This window comes from Corythoichthys intestinalis, chromosome 8 (assembly GCF_030265065.1).
Source record: "Corythoichthys intestinalis isolate RoL2023-P3 chromosome 8, ASM3026506v1, whole genome shotgun sequence".
NCBI lineage: Eukaryota > Metazoa > Chordata > Actinopteri > Syngnathiformes > Syngnathidae > Corythoichthys > Corythoichthys intestinalis.
Genome location: NC_080402.1, coordinates 2,629,192 through 2,645,890, shown reverse-complemented (window position 1 = coordinate 2,645,890; position 16,699 = coordinate 2,629,192). Strand labels below are relative to the sequence as shown.

At 40.5% G+C, this 16,699-nt stretch overlaps 1 protein-coding gene across 7 annotated transcripts in view; it reads right to left on the bottom strand.

Moving 5' to 3' along the window:
• lrba (LPS-responsive vesicle trafficking, beach and anchor containing) overlaps positions 1-16,699 on the bottom strand; it is a 442,809-nt gene that overhangs the window by 310,255 nt on the left and 115,855 nt on the right. For all 7 annotated transcript variants that reach the window (XM_057842680.1, XM_057842682.1, XM_057842684.1 and 4 more), the window contains exon 30: positions 3,398-3,549. In XM_057842680.1, the coding sequence (XP_057698663.1) occupies positions 3,398-3,549 (152 nt within the window). The remainder of the gene's footprint in view (positions 1-3,397; positions 3,550-16,699) is intronic.

Genomic DNA, 16,699 nt, shown 5'->3' with positions numbered 1-16,699 from the left:
AATCCACTGTCATTTTTGTTGTCTGCCAATTAGAGCCCATTAAAAGTGTTAATTTGATCCAAAATCACTGTCATCTTGTCCAGCAAAGTGGACATATTAACAAATTTGAAGCCAAATTATTATCATTTATTAAATCATATTATCATTGCCAATCAGATTTTTCATAATGGGTGTCATTTTAAATCTATTCTTAGTGTAGAATCTGAGGTATGTGAGATTGTCTCCAGTACGCTTTACACTCAGTAAAAAAAATGTGTTTTTTTTTTTTGGTTTTTTTTTTGCCATGTGGCGAAATGAGTTTTGCCATGTGACATTTTTTCTTTGCCATGTGGCATTTTTTTGGGGGGGCCATGTGGCAAAATTGATTTCGCCATGTGGCAAAATGTATTTTGACATGTGGCATTTTTTATTGCTATGTGGCAAAATGGATTTTGGTTTGTGGCATTTTTGGTATGTGGCATTTTTTGGGGGGTATATGGCATTTTTGCAGGCCATGCACGTCCATGCCATTGACGGCTATGCAAGTCGAAATTTTCCATTCATTTTAAATGGCTGGAAAACGTGTGGCTGTGATTTTTGACCACACTTACCATTAGAGCGCATTGACATTCAACTGGCACCCAAGTCAGGCTATGCCATTGACGGCTGTGCACGTCCAAATTTTCCATTCATTTTGAATGGCAGAAAAACGTGAGGTTGTGATTTTTGACCATACACTTTACCGTACAACGCATCCATTTGGCCACATACCCAAAAAAATGCCACATGGCAAAATCAATTTTGCCACATGGCAAAAACAAAAAATGCCCCATGGTGAAATCAATTTTGCCACATGGCAAAAATCCATTTTGCCACATGGTAAATACCACTTTTCATTCTCGGCCCAGCTGTAAATCGCAGCCGGAAAATTACCTCAATTTTATTTACCGTGCGATAATTTGACTTATTGAATATCACGACAGGCTTAATGACGATTCTTTTGCTGTGAATTGAAATGAGTTTATCATTAGAAGACATCCAATTCATTTAAACTATTAAGTCATCCCTCCCACTTCAACTGGATCGGACGTTCCTTACAGTCAAAGGAAGCCAATGAGTTAACGGAAAAATATTATAGTCCATTTTGACTTTGGTTGGTTTAGTCCTCTCGTTGTTTTCAATCAGCCGTACTTCATCTTGAGATGGGGTGACTCGGGTCGGGTCGGGGGGGTCTACTTAACACCTCAAACACTAAGACAAGCACACGCGTTCCATCCAAACCACATCACACACGTCATTCCCGACGAGTTATCCTTTCTTGGAGAAGATCCCGGCTGGAAAAACAAGCAATGAGTCTAATCCTCCTCTTTTTTCCCCCCTCCTTCGTGTTCAGACGTACGTTAGCTTATTTACGAGGCTCGGGGAGGGCCGTTTAGCGGTGGATCAATCAAAGTTGGACTTGGTTGCGCGTGTGTTTCACTCTTTCCGTGCTCCGACATGTTGTAAAAGCAGTTTTTGGAGCGACCGACAAACGGTCAGAAAAGCGGACTAAATAGCTGTGTGATGACCAAAAATTTGGCAACTTTATCACTATTTTAAATAATGATTACCGTAATTTTTGCACTATAAGGCACACCTGACTATAAGCCGCCACCCACGAAATTCGACACAAACAAAATTTACGGTTCCTCGGAAATTTGCCAAAAAATTTCCCATTCATTTTTAATGGGAACTTTCCCATTCACTTCCAATGGAATTTACAATGCAATGATGCCATTGACAGCCATGTATGTTGATTCTATTGATGCCAATGTACTTGGATTCCACTGACACATTTGTAAGTCGATGCCATTGACAGCCATGGACGTCCAAATTTCCCATTCATTTTCAATGGCAAAAAAACTACCGTAATTTTTGCACTATAAGGCGCACCTGACTATAAGACGCCACCCACCAAATTTGACACAAAAACGGCATTTGTTCATGGATAAGCCGCACTGGACTACAAGCCGCAGCTGTCCTCACTGTATTATGGGATATTTACACCAAAAGATATTAACCGGGAAAACTTTATTTGACAGCGACATCATACGACTGTCATGAGACCAAATGAACCACCATGAAGCTTTGAACCAATTGGTGCAAAGCTTCATTGCCACAAGAAGGGGGAGACAGTCTGCCTCTGCTGCCATCTACTGTCAACATTTTCATTGTCCAACATGCATCCTAGCATGCATTGCAATGCTACAAATGTAAATAACAATAAAATTCAAGTTCTGTGCTAATTATTTCTTCAGTTACTGTTCCAGTTGTTTCTGCTAGTTATGGTATTTTGTTAACACTTTATTTGACAGTGGTGCCATAAGACTATCAGAAGATAATCATAAGTATGATATGAGACTGTCATGAGCATTAGTGAATGCTTATAACAGATGTCATTAAGTGTTATCTGGCAAACTATCTCACTTTTGAATGGATGTAAAAGATCCGATTTGGACATAAATGGAGTTAGTAACATAATTTGCCGGAATACACCTAATGACATCTGTCATAAGCATTGAGTAATGCCCACGATAGTGTCATGTCATAATTATGACGGTCTTATGACGGCACTGTCAAATAAAGTGTTAAGTATTAACCCAAATAAATCAACAAATAAGCCGTACTGGACTATTAGCCGCATGGTTCAAAATTAAGGAAAAAAGTAGCGGCTTATAGTCCGAAAATTACAGTAATGTCCCCAAATCAACAGGAAATGCCCAGATATCAATCGGACGTGTCATCCAAATGTCCCAGATTCTACTGAAGCATATGGAAGTCGATACCATTGACAGCCATGGACGTCCAAATTTCCCATTCATTTCCAATGGCATTAACATTGCTTTGGGCCAATTTAGACAGATGCCATTGACGGAAATGTATGTCAATTCTATTGATGCCAATGTATTTGGATTCCATTGACGCATATGGATGTCGATGCCATTGACGGCCATGGACGTCCAAATTTCCCATTCATTTTCAATGGCATTTACTTTAATGCCATTGACGGCCATGTTTGTCGATTCTATTGATGCCAATGTACTTGGATTCCATTGACGCAAATAGATGTCGATGCCATTGACGGCCATGGACGTCCAAATTTCCCATTCGATTTCAATGGCATTTACCTTGTTTAATATCATTGAAGGTCATGTTTGTCGATTCTATCGGTCCCTGAAATGTACCCAAACCAACCTGGGCGGGGCTAAGATTTGTATCTCCACACAGCAAAGACCCAGAGTAATTTCTCCAGAAATTGCAGTTTCTAATTGATTACCCGATTACTTAAATAATCAATAGATTCGGCCAACATATTTTTTTAAACATTTCTTTAATTGTAGTACCCAGTCATGCTCCTTATACGTGTGCTTGTACTGACCTTCTGTAGAAGTAGCAGTCTGCGACGTATCTCCAGAGGAAACCACGGCCACGCCATCGACAGGTGACACTGTGGGCATGGCGGGGGGAGCGGGTGCCGGGGCGGGTGCCTGAGATGTCACCCCAGCTTTTTTGGGTGCCAGGACGACGCTCCTATGAAATAAATGACACAATATTCACTTCAGTGTACATAATAGAAGCATTAATAAGAAGGGAAAAAGTGCATGTTGGCTCTAATGCTTTTTCACTTTTTCTGGCAAGGCTGTTAATTTTTTGACTGAAAGGGGCAAATAAATGTCTAAATGGATCTGACGTCTAACGCTGTTAACTGCACCCAAATGAATGAAATATTTATATGGGTTGACCAACACCATAACACCATAACCATAACAGAATGGCCCTCCGATGGAATACGCGGGCTTGAGCTCGCACGCTTTAAAACGGCAACGGCGCAGATAAGCCGTCGGTCTGGATCTGGAGTAAGGGGCTCTGACAGACCATATCAAAGGGAGGCCGGCCCTACTTATCAGTGCTGACACAGGGGAAGCAGAGCCTAATCACCGGCTGCTTCTCTTGCTGACACATGCGCTCAAACATGCCACGCACATGTGCGAGTACAGTGCCAGAGCAAAGAGGCCAAAGGGGAACACGATGTCTCCGAGCGAAACGGAAAATAATGGCGACATTTGACCAATCCGTTAGGACTGCCCATTCAAAATCCGTTTCATAATACAGTAAATTCATGCCCCCCCGCCCGCCCCCCCTCCATTTATAAGGTTTTGTTTACCGGCTTAGTCGGTAAATGACAGAAACCGATCATTTTGTAAAGTCACAGAATGTGCCTTTTTTGGGGGGGGATGAAATGCAATTACGTGAAAGAATAAAGAAATAAGAGATGAATGACTTTTTAGGAATTTTGGACAATTTGAAGCAAAATGGAGTCTAAAAAAAGAGAGCCGCCATGTTCAACCAACTCATCGAAAACTACCGTAATTGATGAATCAGTCTAGAACTATTTTGACAGTCGATTAATTACCAAGAGACATTGAGCTAAACATGGAATATTAAGAATATTCAATACGGTACCTGTTAATAGTAAATACCTTTTGTAATGTTTTTAGCATTTTTAAAACCAAAATACAAATAAAGAGGGGTAAAAAATAATAATAATAATAAAAAACATGAACCTTTTTAAATATTTTAAATTTAAAAAAAAAAAACAGCAAATTATAAACAATTATAAACAATAATCTAATCGATATTTTTTACTTCAATAAAAAGATAATTTATTTAATTCAAAATTTTTATTTTATTTTTATTTGTTATTTACCTTTTATACTGATCATTATTACATTTTTATTTTTATTGATTTATTACATTTTTTATTATTTATTTTATGTATTTATATTGGTTTACTTGTGTTTTTTATTATATATTTTATTTTTTATTATTGTATTTCATTTTTGGATTTTTTTTTTTCAAAAAATTCGAAAAAATAGTATTATATTTTTTTTTATTGTATATTTTTATGATTTCTTTTATTCATATTTGTTTCTATTTGTTATTTACTTATTATTTTTTTATTTTTATTGAATTTTTAATCATTTATTTTATTCATACATTTATATTTGTTTATTATTGTAGTTTTTATCATTAATTTTATATCATTATATATATTCTGTTTATTGTATGTTTTGTTATTTTTCATTTTTTGAATTTTTCCCAAAAATTTGAAAAAAAATTGATTATTTTTATTCATTATTGTGTTTGTTTTATTTATAATTTTATTTTTATATTTTTTTTTTACTTTTTATACTTATATTATTAATTTTATTTTGTTATTGTTTAATTTATATAGCTATATTGTGGATTATTGTTTTTTTTTTTTTATATATTATATATATATTCTGTTTATTATTGTATTTTTTAATCATGTTATTTTTCATTTTTTGAAATGTCACTTTTTCCCAAAAATTGGGGGGGGGGGGTACTTTTAATTTATTATTGATTTTTTATATTTTATTTATATTTGTATTTTTTATGTATTATATTTCATTTTTTATTTGGTGGTTTAATTTAATAGTGATGATAAAGTAGTAATAGTATTTATATTACATTATAATAGTTATAATTAAGTTTAATTTAATTAGATGGTAGCTTTTGCATTACACGCAAAGCGATCATCAACAAACAGTGTTTGTGTAGAATCTTCCATCTGCTTCTAAAGCAGGCAGTGAATTATTCAGCGGGTCATTAGCCACACTTATCATGAGCTGGCCGCCCCGGCCGATTAATCAGACGTCAGCGGTTGCGGCCGGACGGCCACGAGGGAGGCCCCAGGTGAGTGCGTGTACCAGCGCACGCGTGGGTGTGAATTATTGAAGGGTTTCAACCTGCTACGTATGCGTGAGGTCAGTGCCGCAATTTTAGGTCAAGTGAAGGAGAAGGTCGACCGAGCACAATGTGGTTAACTGAGGTGAGGAAATACTGTATTGCTACCGACATATACCGTTAGCATAATTAGCCACTTGAACAACTGGCCTTTTGTCACATGTAAATGAATAAGCTTCCATTGTATATAGGCTTTCATTGTGTCACGTTTGGTACCTACTACCTAACCTTCCCAGTTTCCAATATTTGAGGTCATCAGTTTTGTGATGTTTTGCAAAAATTTGTAATCATTAATTTTGCGTCTTGGCAAGTTTCCCCTCCCGAACGCTCCATTAGAAACACTTGAGGACGGCCGGCCGCGAATCTTCCATACACGCACGTCAGGAATGCAAACAAGCGCGGTCCCGTCCGACGCTGGCGCGTTCCGCTGATCTAAATCAGCGGCTCGTACAATGACACTGTTTGGTTCTGGTTCCTGTCAGCAAATATTTGCAGACTGCCTGTCATAACAGGGGCACGGCTGAGAAATGGATGGGAGAAATCCACCAGGTCCGCGCTAGTAAATAAATCAACGGGTCTGGGATCGGCGGGGAGAGATACTTCACCCCGTGACCCGCACCTACTTTTTATCTGCATTTGCTCGTTCCCCCCCGACGTCGCTCTCGTAAATCCGAACGTCTGGACCAAGGGAGAGCTGCTGCTGCTCCTGGTCTTTTGGTAAATTTAGCAAACATAAAATGGTTTGGTTCGCTCTGGATTTGGGACAAATTATCGTTTGACGATCTGTCACGATACGCATAAAGTTTAAAATAATGACTCAATGCTTTGCTGCATGATTCGAACAGTATAGTTCACAAATACTTAAGTCAAATTGCGTTACTGACCCAGCAACCTCACCACAAGTAGCCACTTTGAGGCGCTCATGAGAACGGATAAGAAAACCAGGCTCTCATAGTCATACCACATGTAATAGCCATGAAATCATAGGTCATTCATTCAAGCTCACAGTTTCAAAACAAAGCCAAAATGACCACAAGACAAACTAAGTAGCATCAATAGCAATTCATGAAACAATTGGAACAGTAACTGAAGATATAATTAGCACAGAACATGAACAGGCAGTCCGCGGGTTACGAACGAGTTCCGTTCCTACTAGAGATGTCCCGATCCGATATTTGGATCGGTTCGGACGCCGATATGGGCAAAAAAAAATGCGGATCGGCAAACACGGAAAAATTCCGATCCAGACTTCCGATCCAGTTTTTATTTGAAAATCCGGTCCGGTTTATGCTGCGTTCCAGAGAAGTGGGAAGTCGGATTTATCCCACTCGGATGGTACCAGTTCCGACCTCAAAGCGTTCCAAGCAAATGGAAACAACAAAGATGGCTGATCGTGACGAGGTGTGTTTTATTTTGGCCATCCAAAGACATTTTGACCTCCAGCGAACCTGCCTTCCTATAAGCGATCAAATAGTAGAGGAAAAACTGTAAACTGCCTTTTTTTAGTTACATCCTTTGCTGATCGTCAATATAAAAACATAGCACAACAAAGATAATTCACTGTATGAGAAAAAATACATGGCGTCTCAAATAAACTTGATTTACTTCATTATTGTGTTATCATTCAATACGTCTTCTTGAGCGCCATTTTGTCCAGTGACGTCAGATTGAAACAACTTGGAAGTCGGGGTAGTTATTTTTTCTCCGACTTCGCGACTTGGACCTCCCGCACCTTCTTTTACACCTGCCTTGTCGTTGTGATGCCATACTTCCAATATAATTGGGATTAAAATTGATGATTCCAGGCAGAGAGAGGATATAAAACTTCACGGATGCAAGATGGCGGCCACTGACGTGACCTTCCAATGGATTTTTCAAAGTCGGCTCAAAAAAATTCATCATTATGAGACAGACGGCGATGAGGGAAAAGTTTAACCAGCTGTCGCAGCCAGAACGGTGTTATCTTTCAGTTAGTTATGTGTAAATAAATTGTTACTTTGCTATCAAAAGCTCTATTTGTCTTGTTATGTTATTTTGTAAAAGGAAAACATTATTCAGATGTTTGGGATGTCACTAAAGCAAAAAATAGCTGTGTTAAAGTCAGTTATGTTTGAAATGTATGCTTTCACAAAAAACTCAATTTCTGTTTTTTCATCAGAAATTGGAAAATTGCTCAAACGAAGCTATTTTCTAATGCTGAGTTCTAAAGAATGGAAAATGAACTAACTTTTTTCCTGCTGAAAGGAGAGTAATCTTTCTTTTGGCGGGATCCATGTTTATATAGCAATAGAACAGAATTTTCTGTGGGCCTTGCAAAATCAGTCAAAATCCAGTAAAACGGCCGGGAGCGAAGGGCCTTGCTCCGGTGAAAATGGATGGGAGTGAATGAGTTAATAATTAAAAAAAATTTTTTTTTTTTTTTTATTTAAACTGGCAGTTGTCTTTAAGTGGACATCCATGGTTTCAGTGGACATCCAGTCGGAAGCGATGCCCGTAAAATCCTGTTTTTCCACTTTGCTCCTCTGTGTCAGCGGACAAAAAAACGCCACATTCTCCATATGCGACTCACTTTCAAAGTTGACAGTTTGATACCCGACAAAAGCGTCCGACCTTGAAGACGTCCCCGCGCGGCCCATCCAGAAGATTTTGTAACAAAAACCCCTTTGAACCCAGGGACGGCCATAAACGGCGCTCACCCCGGAGCGCTAAACGCTCACGCGGTGAATCCGCAGACAGGCCCAGGTGAAAGAAGATGTTCCTCGGGTCTGGTTTCCATTGCAAACCCCTTGGCGGGGGAGACACGAGAGAGTCCAGTAATTGTCAACATGGGTAAACCTCAACCATGAGACACAATGTGGACAAAAAAAAAAAAACAGAAAATCACATTGTTTGATTTTTAAAGAATTTATTTGCAAATCATGGTGGAAAATAAGTATTTGGTCAATACCAAAAGTTCATCTCAATACTTTCTTATGTATCCTTTGTTGGCAATAACGGAGGCCAAACGTTTTCTGTCACTCTTCACAAGCTTTTCACCAGTGTTGTTAATCTTACTGAAAAAAAGTAATTAATCATAGTTACAAATTACTTCTCCCAAAAAGTAATTGCGTTAGTAACTCAATTACCTGAATGTAAGAGTAATTAGTTACTTGGCAAAGTAATTGGTGATAATTACTTTTTTTTTCCCCCCCTCAAAAAAAAAAAAAAAAAAAAAAAAACATTGGCCACACGATGGAAAGTTTTTTGTGAAGGTTTTTGGTACAATTGGCCCGAGCCCAATTCTTTACCCTAATTTACCCTTTACCCTGAATCAACTGTTAAAAGTTGTTAAAATTGTTCCCATTATTGCATTAGTTCCCTTCTCTCTACTTTCCACATATGAAAGTTTTAAAACTCTTTCTTCATTTAAAGATAGATTCAAGTCAAGATTTTGCCGATTTAGAAGTATTTTAGATTAAAAGTTACTTAGGTTCGCTAGGAAGGTTCTCTACAACAGAGCCGTCCTAAAAAGTCTACTGCTTTAAGATGGCGGCTGTCTACTAACTCATTTAGTGCCATGTCTGTCATTTTGCATCTAGTTATATCTATGTACAGTAAATGTGATATCTACCATGTCTACCATATCTACCATAACATGCGGGCGTAGTTTGTAGGCTATCGGCTACAACATTTATTATTGGAGCTACCTAGCATCGCGTTTGCTCGGCGTCACAACTTTCTTGCCTCCTCCCTACTCCTGCTCTGCTCTGTCGTCTCGGTGAGTCCGTCTCCCTCAGACTTTTCGACCAATATAGTAACGCATGCCTTTCCGTCCTCAGTAACGGTAACGGCGTTGCCAAGATGAGAAAAGTAATTAATTAGATTACCCACTACTGAAAAAAATAACACCGTTAGTAACGCCGTTATATTGTAACGCCGTTATTAACAACACTGCTTTTCACACACTGTTGCTGGTATTTTGGCCCATTTCTCCATGATGATCTCCTCTAGAGCAGTGATGTTTTGGGGCACTTCCAACTCCCTCCTGACCCCGTGGCGTCAAAATGATAACAAGGACGGTGAGCAAAAATCCCAGAACCAAACGGGGGGTGGGTCGAGTGAATGACCTACAGAGAGTAACACAACGCACCGCCAGGGACTCAAATCCTGCACTGCCAGACGTGTCGCCGCCGCTGAAGAAAGTACACATCCAGGCCCATCTGCGGTACGCTAGATAGCATTTGGATGATCCAGAAGAGGACTGGGAGAATGTGTTATGGTCAGATGAAACCAAAATAGGACTTTTTGGTAGAAACACAGGTTCTCGTGTTTGGAGGAAAAAGAATACTGAGTTGCACCATATCCAATGTGAAGCATGGGGGTGGAAATATCATGCTTTGGGGCTGTATTTTTGCAAAAGACCAGGACGACTAATCTGTGTAAAGGAAAGAATGAATGGGGCCATGTATTGAGAGATTTTGAGTGAAAATCTCCTTCCATCAGCAAGGCCGTGGAAGATGAGACGTGGCTGGGTCTTTCAGCATGACAATCATCCCAAACACACAACCAGGGCAGCAAAGGAGTGGCTTCGTAAGAAGCATTTCAAGGTCCTGGAGTTGCCTAGCCAGTCTCCAGATCTCAACCCCATAGAAAATCTGTGGAGGGAGTTGAAAGTCCGTGTTGCCCAACGACAGCCCCAAAACATCACTGCTCTAGGGGAGATCTGCATGGAGGAATGGGCCAAAATACCAGCAACAGTGTGTGAAAAGCTTGTGAAGAGTTACAGAAAACGTTATTGCCAACAAAGGGTACATAACAAAGTATTGAGATGAACTTTTGGTATTGACCAAATACTTATTTTCCACCATGATTTGCAAATAAATTCTTTAAAAAAATCCAAACAATGTGATTTTCTGGATTCTTTTTCCACATTCTGTCTCTCATGGTTGAGGTTTACCCATGTTGACAATTACAGGCCTCTCTAACGTTTTCAAGTGGGAAAACCTGCACAATTAGTGGTTGACTAAATACTTATTTCCCCCACTGTATTTCAAAACTACTTGTCGTATAATTGTTGTCATTTATACGCAAAAAAAAAAAACAGGGCACAAAGTGGCACAAAAGTTCTATTCAATTTTTGCTAAAAATGTGTGGTTCAGCCAAAATTTGCCAAAAACATACCCATTCATTTCAAATGGGCAAAATTTCCCATTCATTTCCAGTGGCCATATTTGCCATTCATTTCAATAGCACAAAAACCATTAATATCAATTGATTTATAACCAAAGTGACTCAATTTCAACACAAAGTGAATCTAAATGCCACCAAATCAACAGGAAGTGATACAATATGAACAGTAAGTGACCCTGAAATGCACCAAAATCAATTGGAAGAGACGCGATATCTACAGGAAGGTACTGATTTCTTATTTCCAACCCAAGTGAACCTATTGTAAACAGGAAGTGACCCAATATCTACAGGAAAGTGGACTGTTCTCTGAGTTCCAACCCAAGTGACCCGATATTACGGTGGTCGAGAGGTGTCAGGCGAAATGCAAAGTCCAAACACTCTGCAAAAAGAAAAAAAAAACACAAAAATTGCAAACGCTTTGCAAAAGAAAAAAAGCCTGAATGCAAAATGCCACAACACGATCCCCAATTCCTAAAGCGGGACGGCAAATTGGCAAAAGCACGAACCCCAATTGCCACAACACGACAGCAAATGGCTCGCAGTTGGGCACAACGTTACGCTAAAAAAAATAAGTTAAAAATATAAAAATGCCTTACCTCTTTGTTCTCTAAAGGACCATGCCAACCCACCATAATGTTTACTGCATATGAAACGTAAATGGATTCGCCGAGCCGGTGTTAAAGTCCGCGCAAGTTGATTCGGTCTTCACATTTTTTCCTCCCGAGTTTTTGGTTTCCGGAAACGTATGAAGAAAACATCCTTCATGGTTGTAATGTCTAGAGTCGTTTCTACAAGTTCCAAAAAAGCAATGCGTGATCGGCACGTTCGTTTTTGAAAGATTACCGGCGAAAAGTAGCACTAATTGCGTTGTGTCTATGCGAGGGCGGGTCTATAATGTTTTACTTCCGCTTTACGATGCGACGTCACGGTCTAAAAATAGCCTGCGTGCGGTACGCCAATCCTTGTGAATGTAAGCCCGTCGGCAACCGACCCTACGTCGCCCCATCGCCAATCCTGGCACCGCGGCCCCCCAACCGAGCGTGCCCAATCACATACAGCCGCGCGCCAGCCCTTCCAAACACATGCCGTCCACGCAGACGAGTGGGGTTGCTGAGCAGCCCAGCATAGGAGCCATCGTCACCCGAGATCCAAGGTGGTCCCTGGGGACTTACCGCCTACCCCACTGCATTTACTATTATTTATTACAATTTATTATTACAAGCCTGAAATGCCCCCAAATCAACAGGAAGTGACCCAATATGCCCCCAAATCAATAGAAAGTGACCTGATATCAACAGTGTGACGGCCCTGTAATAGTTAATTTTCTGAGGTTCTTCCAGTCAGCTGATCGTCGCCTCCACCAGCTGGCTGCTTCTCCTCCCACTGTGACGAAAGCTGATCGATGCAGGACGGACCGACGACGTCGCCGCTGCTGATTGGCCAAGAAAAAGGCGCCAAGCTTCATAAACCTGCCGCTGTCAACGCTCTATGAGGTCACATTTGACAGCATTCTGCCGCGGTCCTCCTCGCCAGCTGTTTGCTCGCCATTCACTCTTGTGTGCATTTGATAGCTAGTTTGATACACTCCCACTTTTTCGGTGAGGTCTTTTGTGTTTATTCGTTATTGGATCGTTTTTGTTCACCACTGTAAACAAAAGCACTGAAGCAAGTAAGTCGCCATTTCTGTTCAACCCGTTTTCTCCTGTTTTGTATACAGTAGGAAGTTAGGTTAGAAGCTGTCTTTTCTTTGTTCCTTTTACATGATCAGGGTTTAGTTAGCGGGTGGGGTTTAAGTGTAGTTCCTTTTGTTTGTTGTTTTGGCCTGGGCTTACCCTGAAGTCACGCTTCGTCGGCATTCTGTACATATTCATTGTGAGTTTGATTGTTGTGTAAATAAATTTCTGTCCACTCGTATATTTGTGTGGCTTGTTTTATGTTACGCCCTTCGCGAGCCGTCCTTGGGACGTAACAACAGGAAGTGACCCCGAAACATCACAAATCAACAGGAAGTGACCTATTACCTACAAGAAGTTCAAGATGCCTTAAAATCAACAGGATGTGCCCTGACATTCCAAACATCACAGCAAAGCTACCGTCACAATTTCACCAAATTCTTTCTTTCTTCTTCTTTCTGTAAATCTACTGCAAATAATTTTGCCTTTCGTTGTTGATTTTGATGTCGGAAAATGAAATCAAACTCAAACAAACAAAAACCCTTTTGAATCCAGGGACGACTAGCACTAAACTGCGTATCCGCAGACAGGCCCAGGTGAGAGAAGACGTTCCTCGGGTCTGGTTTCCATTTGGACCCCTCGGCGGGTGGAGACGAGCCAAGTCCGGCTTCTGGCGTTTTGAAGAAGAGAGTCGGTCGGCGACTCTAACTAACCCCCGACCGACGACGGGAATTCCGCGGCATCTCGCGCGTTTATCTGAGGAATGCTTTGTCAGGTCTGCGGGCGCTCCTCATATCAGAGGGATTAGACTGGCTCCTGCCCGCTGAGCGCGCTGGCCGCTTGAAAGGCCGGCACGTCAGGAGCGCTGGAAATCACAGAGCGACAGCTCCTCGCGCAACACGCGCCAGCGCCGGTTCACAGCCAGACACCTCCGACGGGGGCTTAAACGCAAACACGCACGATAAGGCAGATGGGCCGGAGAGGCCCGCGCTTGGACGAGAGGAATACAGAGGAACCTCCACTTAGGAGTTTGAGGAGTGTTCATGACTGTTTAACGGAATTGTAGCGATTTGAGATATGAGTGAAAAGGTACCAAATCACATCATTTTTACACAAAAAAATTCAGGACACTAAGTGGCACAAAAGTTCTGTTCTATTTTTTTTTTCCTACGGTTTAGCCAAAAACATACCCATTCATTTTGAATGGGCAAAAGTTCCTGTTCATTTCCATTGGCCCTATTTGCCATTCATTTCAAGGGTGCAAAAACCTCCATTCACACTAGGGCTGTCCCAAACGACTAATTTCCTCCCGATTAGTCAGCCGACTATTTTTACGATTAGTCGACTAATCTAATATTTTTTTTTTTACTAATTTAATAATGAAATATTTGTTTAAAGCTTATTAATTCACAAAAAAACATTTTGGAACACCTAAATTCTTTATTAAAGTATAAATAAATAACATAAATATCAATAATAAATCGCAAACAATGAAGTCAAATGCTGCTGGCATTAACTGCTGCAAAAAATGTAAACGGAAACACTGACTTCACCTTTTTAACAGGAGTCAAAACAATTCTTACGGTACTCTTTTTGCTGTATGTCATTGTCTATATTGTTCTAAATGTTAAAATGAATTGCAATGTCCCGGACAATCATTTTCAGAATACTTTGTGTGAGTTCAGATGCTCTTTCCGGTGTGCATTCCGCATTTTTTGGGGAGGGGAAAAACTGTTCAACTTTTGTTTGTTTTAACTGAAGATAACGCAGCGCGCACACTGAAATATTACCACAATTATTTTGAATGAAAGGCACACATACCCACAGTAACAAAAATTAAGTATATAGTATTAATTTTATAGTATACTACTATATGTAAAACTTTATAATATTAAATAACATTAGTGCAGTCATGGATTACAGTAAGCAGGCCAGTGGTGTTTCCATATATATTTTTTATTATATTATGTATATACAGGATATATGTATATATTTTCCCTAAGTGGGAGCTTTCATGATCCTAATAAATTTAAAAATATATAATTATATTAATCATTTTATTAAATAAAAATGCGCATTGATACAACGCACATAAAGGCAACTTCCATTTAAAAAATCGTTAGAGAGTTGTATGGACTTACAATCCGCTAGCTTGTTGTTTCTTGTTGTCTTCGCAAATTATACTTGGGTGACGGCGCTTCAAGTGTTCGTTTATAGCCGACGTGCTACCGTGGTATGCGAGCTCAGCTTAGCAAAGAGTACACACCCTCCATATTTTCCTTGATATAATTCCAGGCTCTGGCTATTCTGGTCCGCTTTTTTGGCTTTATGCCGCTTTCACGTGTTACCATCTCTGCCCTTTTTGGAAATTGGCGGCGTTTTCAACTCCTCACTGGCGATTCACTTGGCTCGTCGTCGGCGGTTCGTCTGGGTTCGTCCGATTTCCTCCTCGGGAAGGCGGCGGCGTGCATAAAAACACCGAGAGGCGTCGGATGGCTCTTTAAGGATACTTTTATTGACCAAAACAAAAACGCGGGGGATGAAGTCACTCAACTCGGCGCTACACGCTCACTTTTCCAACTCTCTCGCTCGCTCGCCCACTTTCTTCCTCTTTGCTCAATCTGACAACGCCGGTCACATTGAAATAACAGCGGCCCCCTTGGGGGTGCCAGTAACAACCGCTTGTATCGCGAGCGCCTGCCATTCTAAATTTTATCCGCATGTAATTTTTTTTAACCCATCATTACCCGTCGACGGTATGTTTTGCCCGTCATCGATGACGATGACAACTTCGACTAGGCAGGACAGCTCTAATTCACTCCTATTGATTTCCAACCCAAGTGACGCAATATCAAGAGGAAGTGACCCCTAAATGCTGCCAGATTAACAGGAAGTGACACAATATGAACAGGAAGGTGCTGCTTTCTGATTTTCAACCCAAGTGGCCCGATATCAATTGGAAGTGATCCGATATGAACAGTAAGTGGCCCTGAAATGCCCCAAAGTCAACAGGAAATGACCCAGAAATGCCCCCAAAACAAGAAGTTAACCCGAATTGGCCAAAATAAAGAGGAAGTGATCCGACATCTACAGGAAGTCCCAGATGCCTCCAAATCAACAAGAAGCGACCCACTATGAACAGTAAGTGTTGACCCGATATCAACAGGAAGTGACTGCTTCCTGATTTCCAACCCAGGTGACCAAATAACAACAGGAGGTGACCCAATATGAACAGGAAAAAAAACAGAAATGCCACAAAATAAACTGAAAGTGACCCGATAGCTATAGGAAGTGACCTTAAAAAGCCCCAAAATCAACAGGAAGTGAACTTTAACTGCCTAAAATAAAGAGGAAGTCACCCAATAGCTCCAGAAAGTCCAAGATGCCACAAAACAGGAAGTGACCCCCAAATTTCCCCATATCAACAGCAAGTGACCCAAATCAACAGGAAGTGACCCGATATCTACAAGGTACTGCTTTTTGATTTCCAACTCAAGTGACCCGATGTCAAAAGGAATTGCACCAATATGAAAAGGAAGTGACCCAGAAACGCCCCAAAACAAACAGGAAGTGACCAGATATCTACAGAAAATTACCTTGATATACCCCAAAATCAACAGGAAGTGACCCAATACCGACAGGAAGGTACAGCTTTCTGATTCACAACCCAAGTGACCCGATGTCAACAGGAAGTGACCCAATGTGAAAAGGAAGTGAACCAGAAATGCCCCCAAATCCACAGGAAGTTACCTAATATGTAGGGGAAGTACACCCGAATTGCCCAAAATAAAGATGAAGTGACTCGATATCTACAGAAAGTCTGAGATGCATCAGAATCAGCAGGAAATGACCCCCTAAATGCCCACAAATCAACAGGAAGTGACCCAATATGAACATGAAATAACCTGGAAATGCCCCAAAACCAACAGGAAGTGACCCGATATCTACAGGAAGGTACTGCTTTCTAATATTCAACTCAAGGGACCCAATATGAACAGGAAGTGACCTAATTTGAACAGGAAATGACCCTTCAAATCAGCAGGAAATGGCCCATAAATGCCCCAAAACCA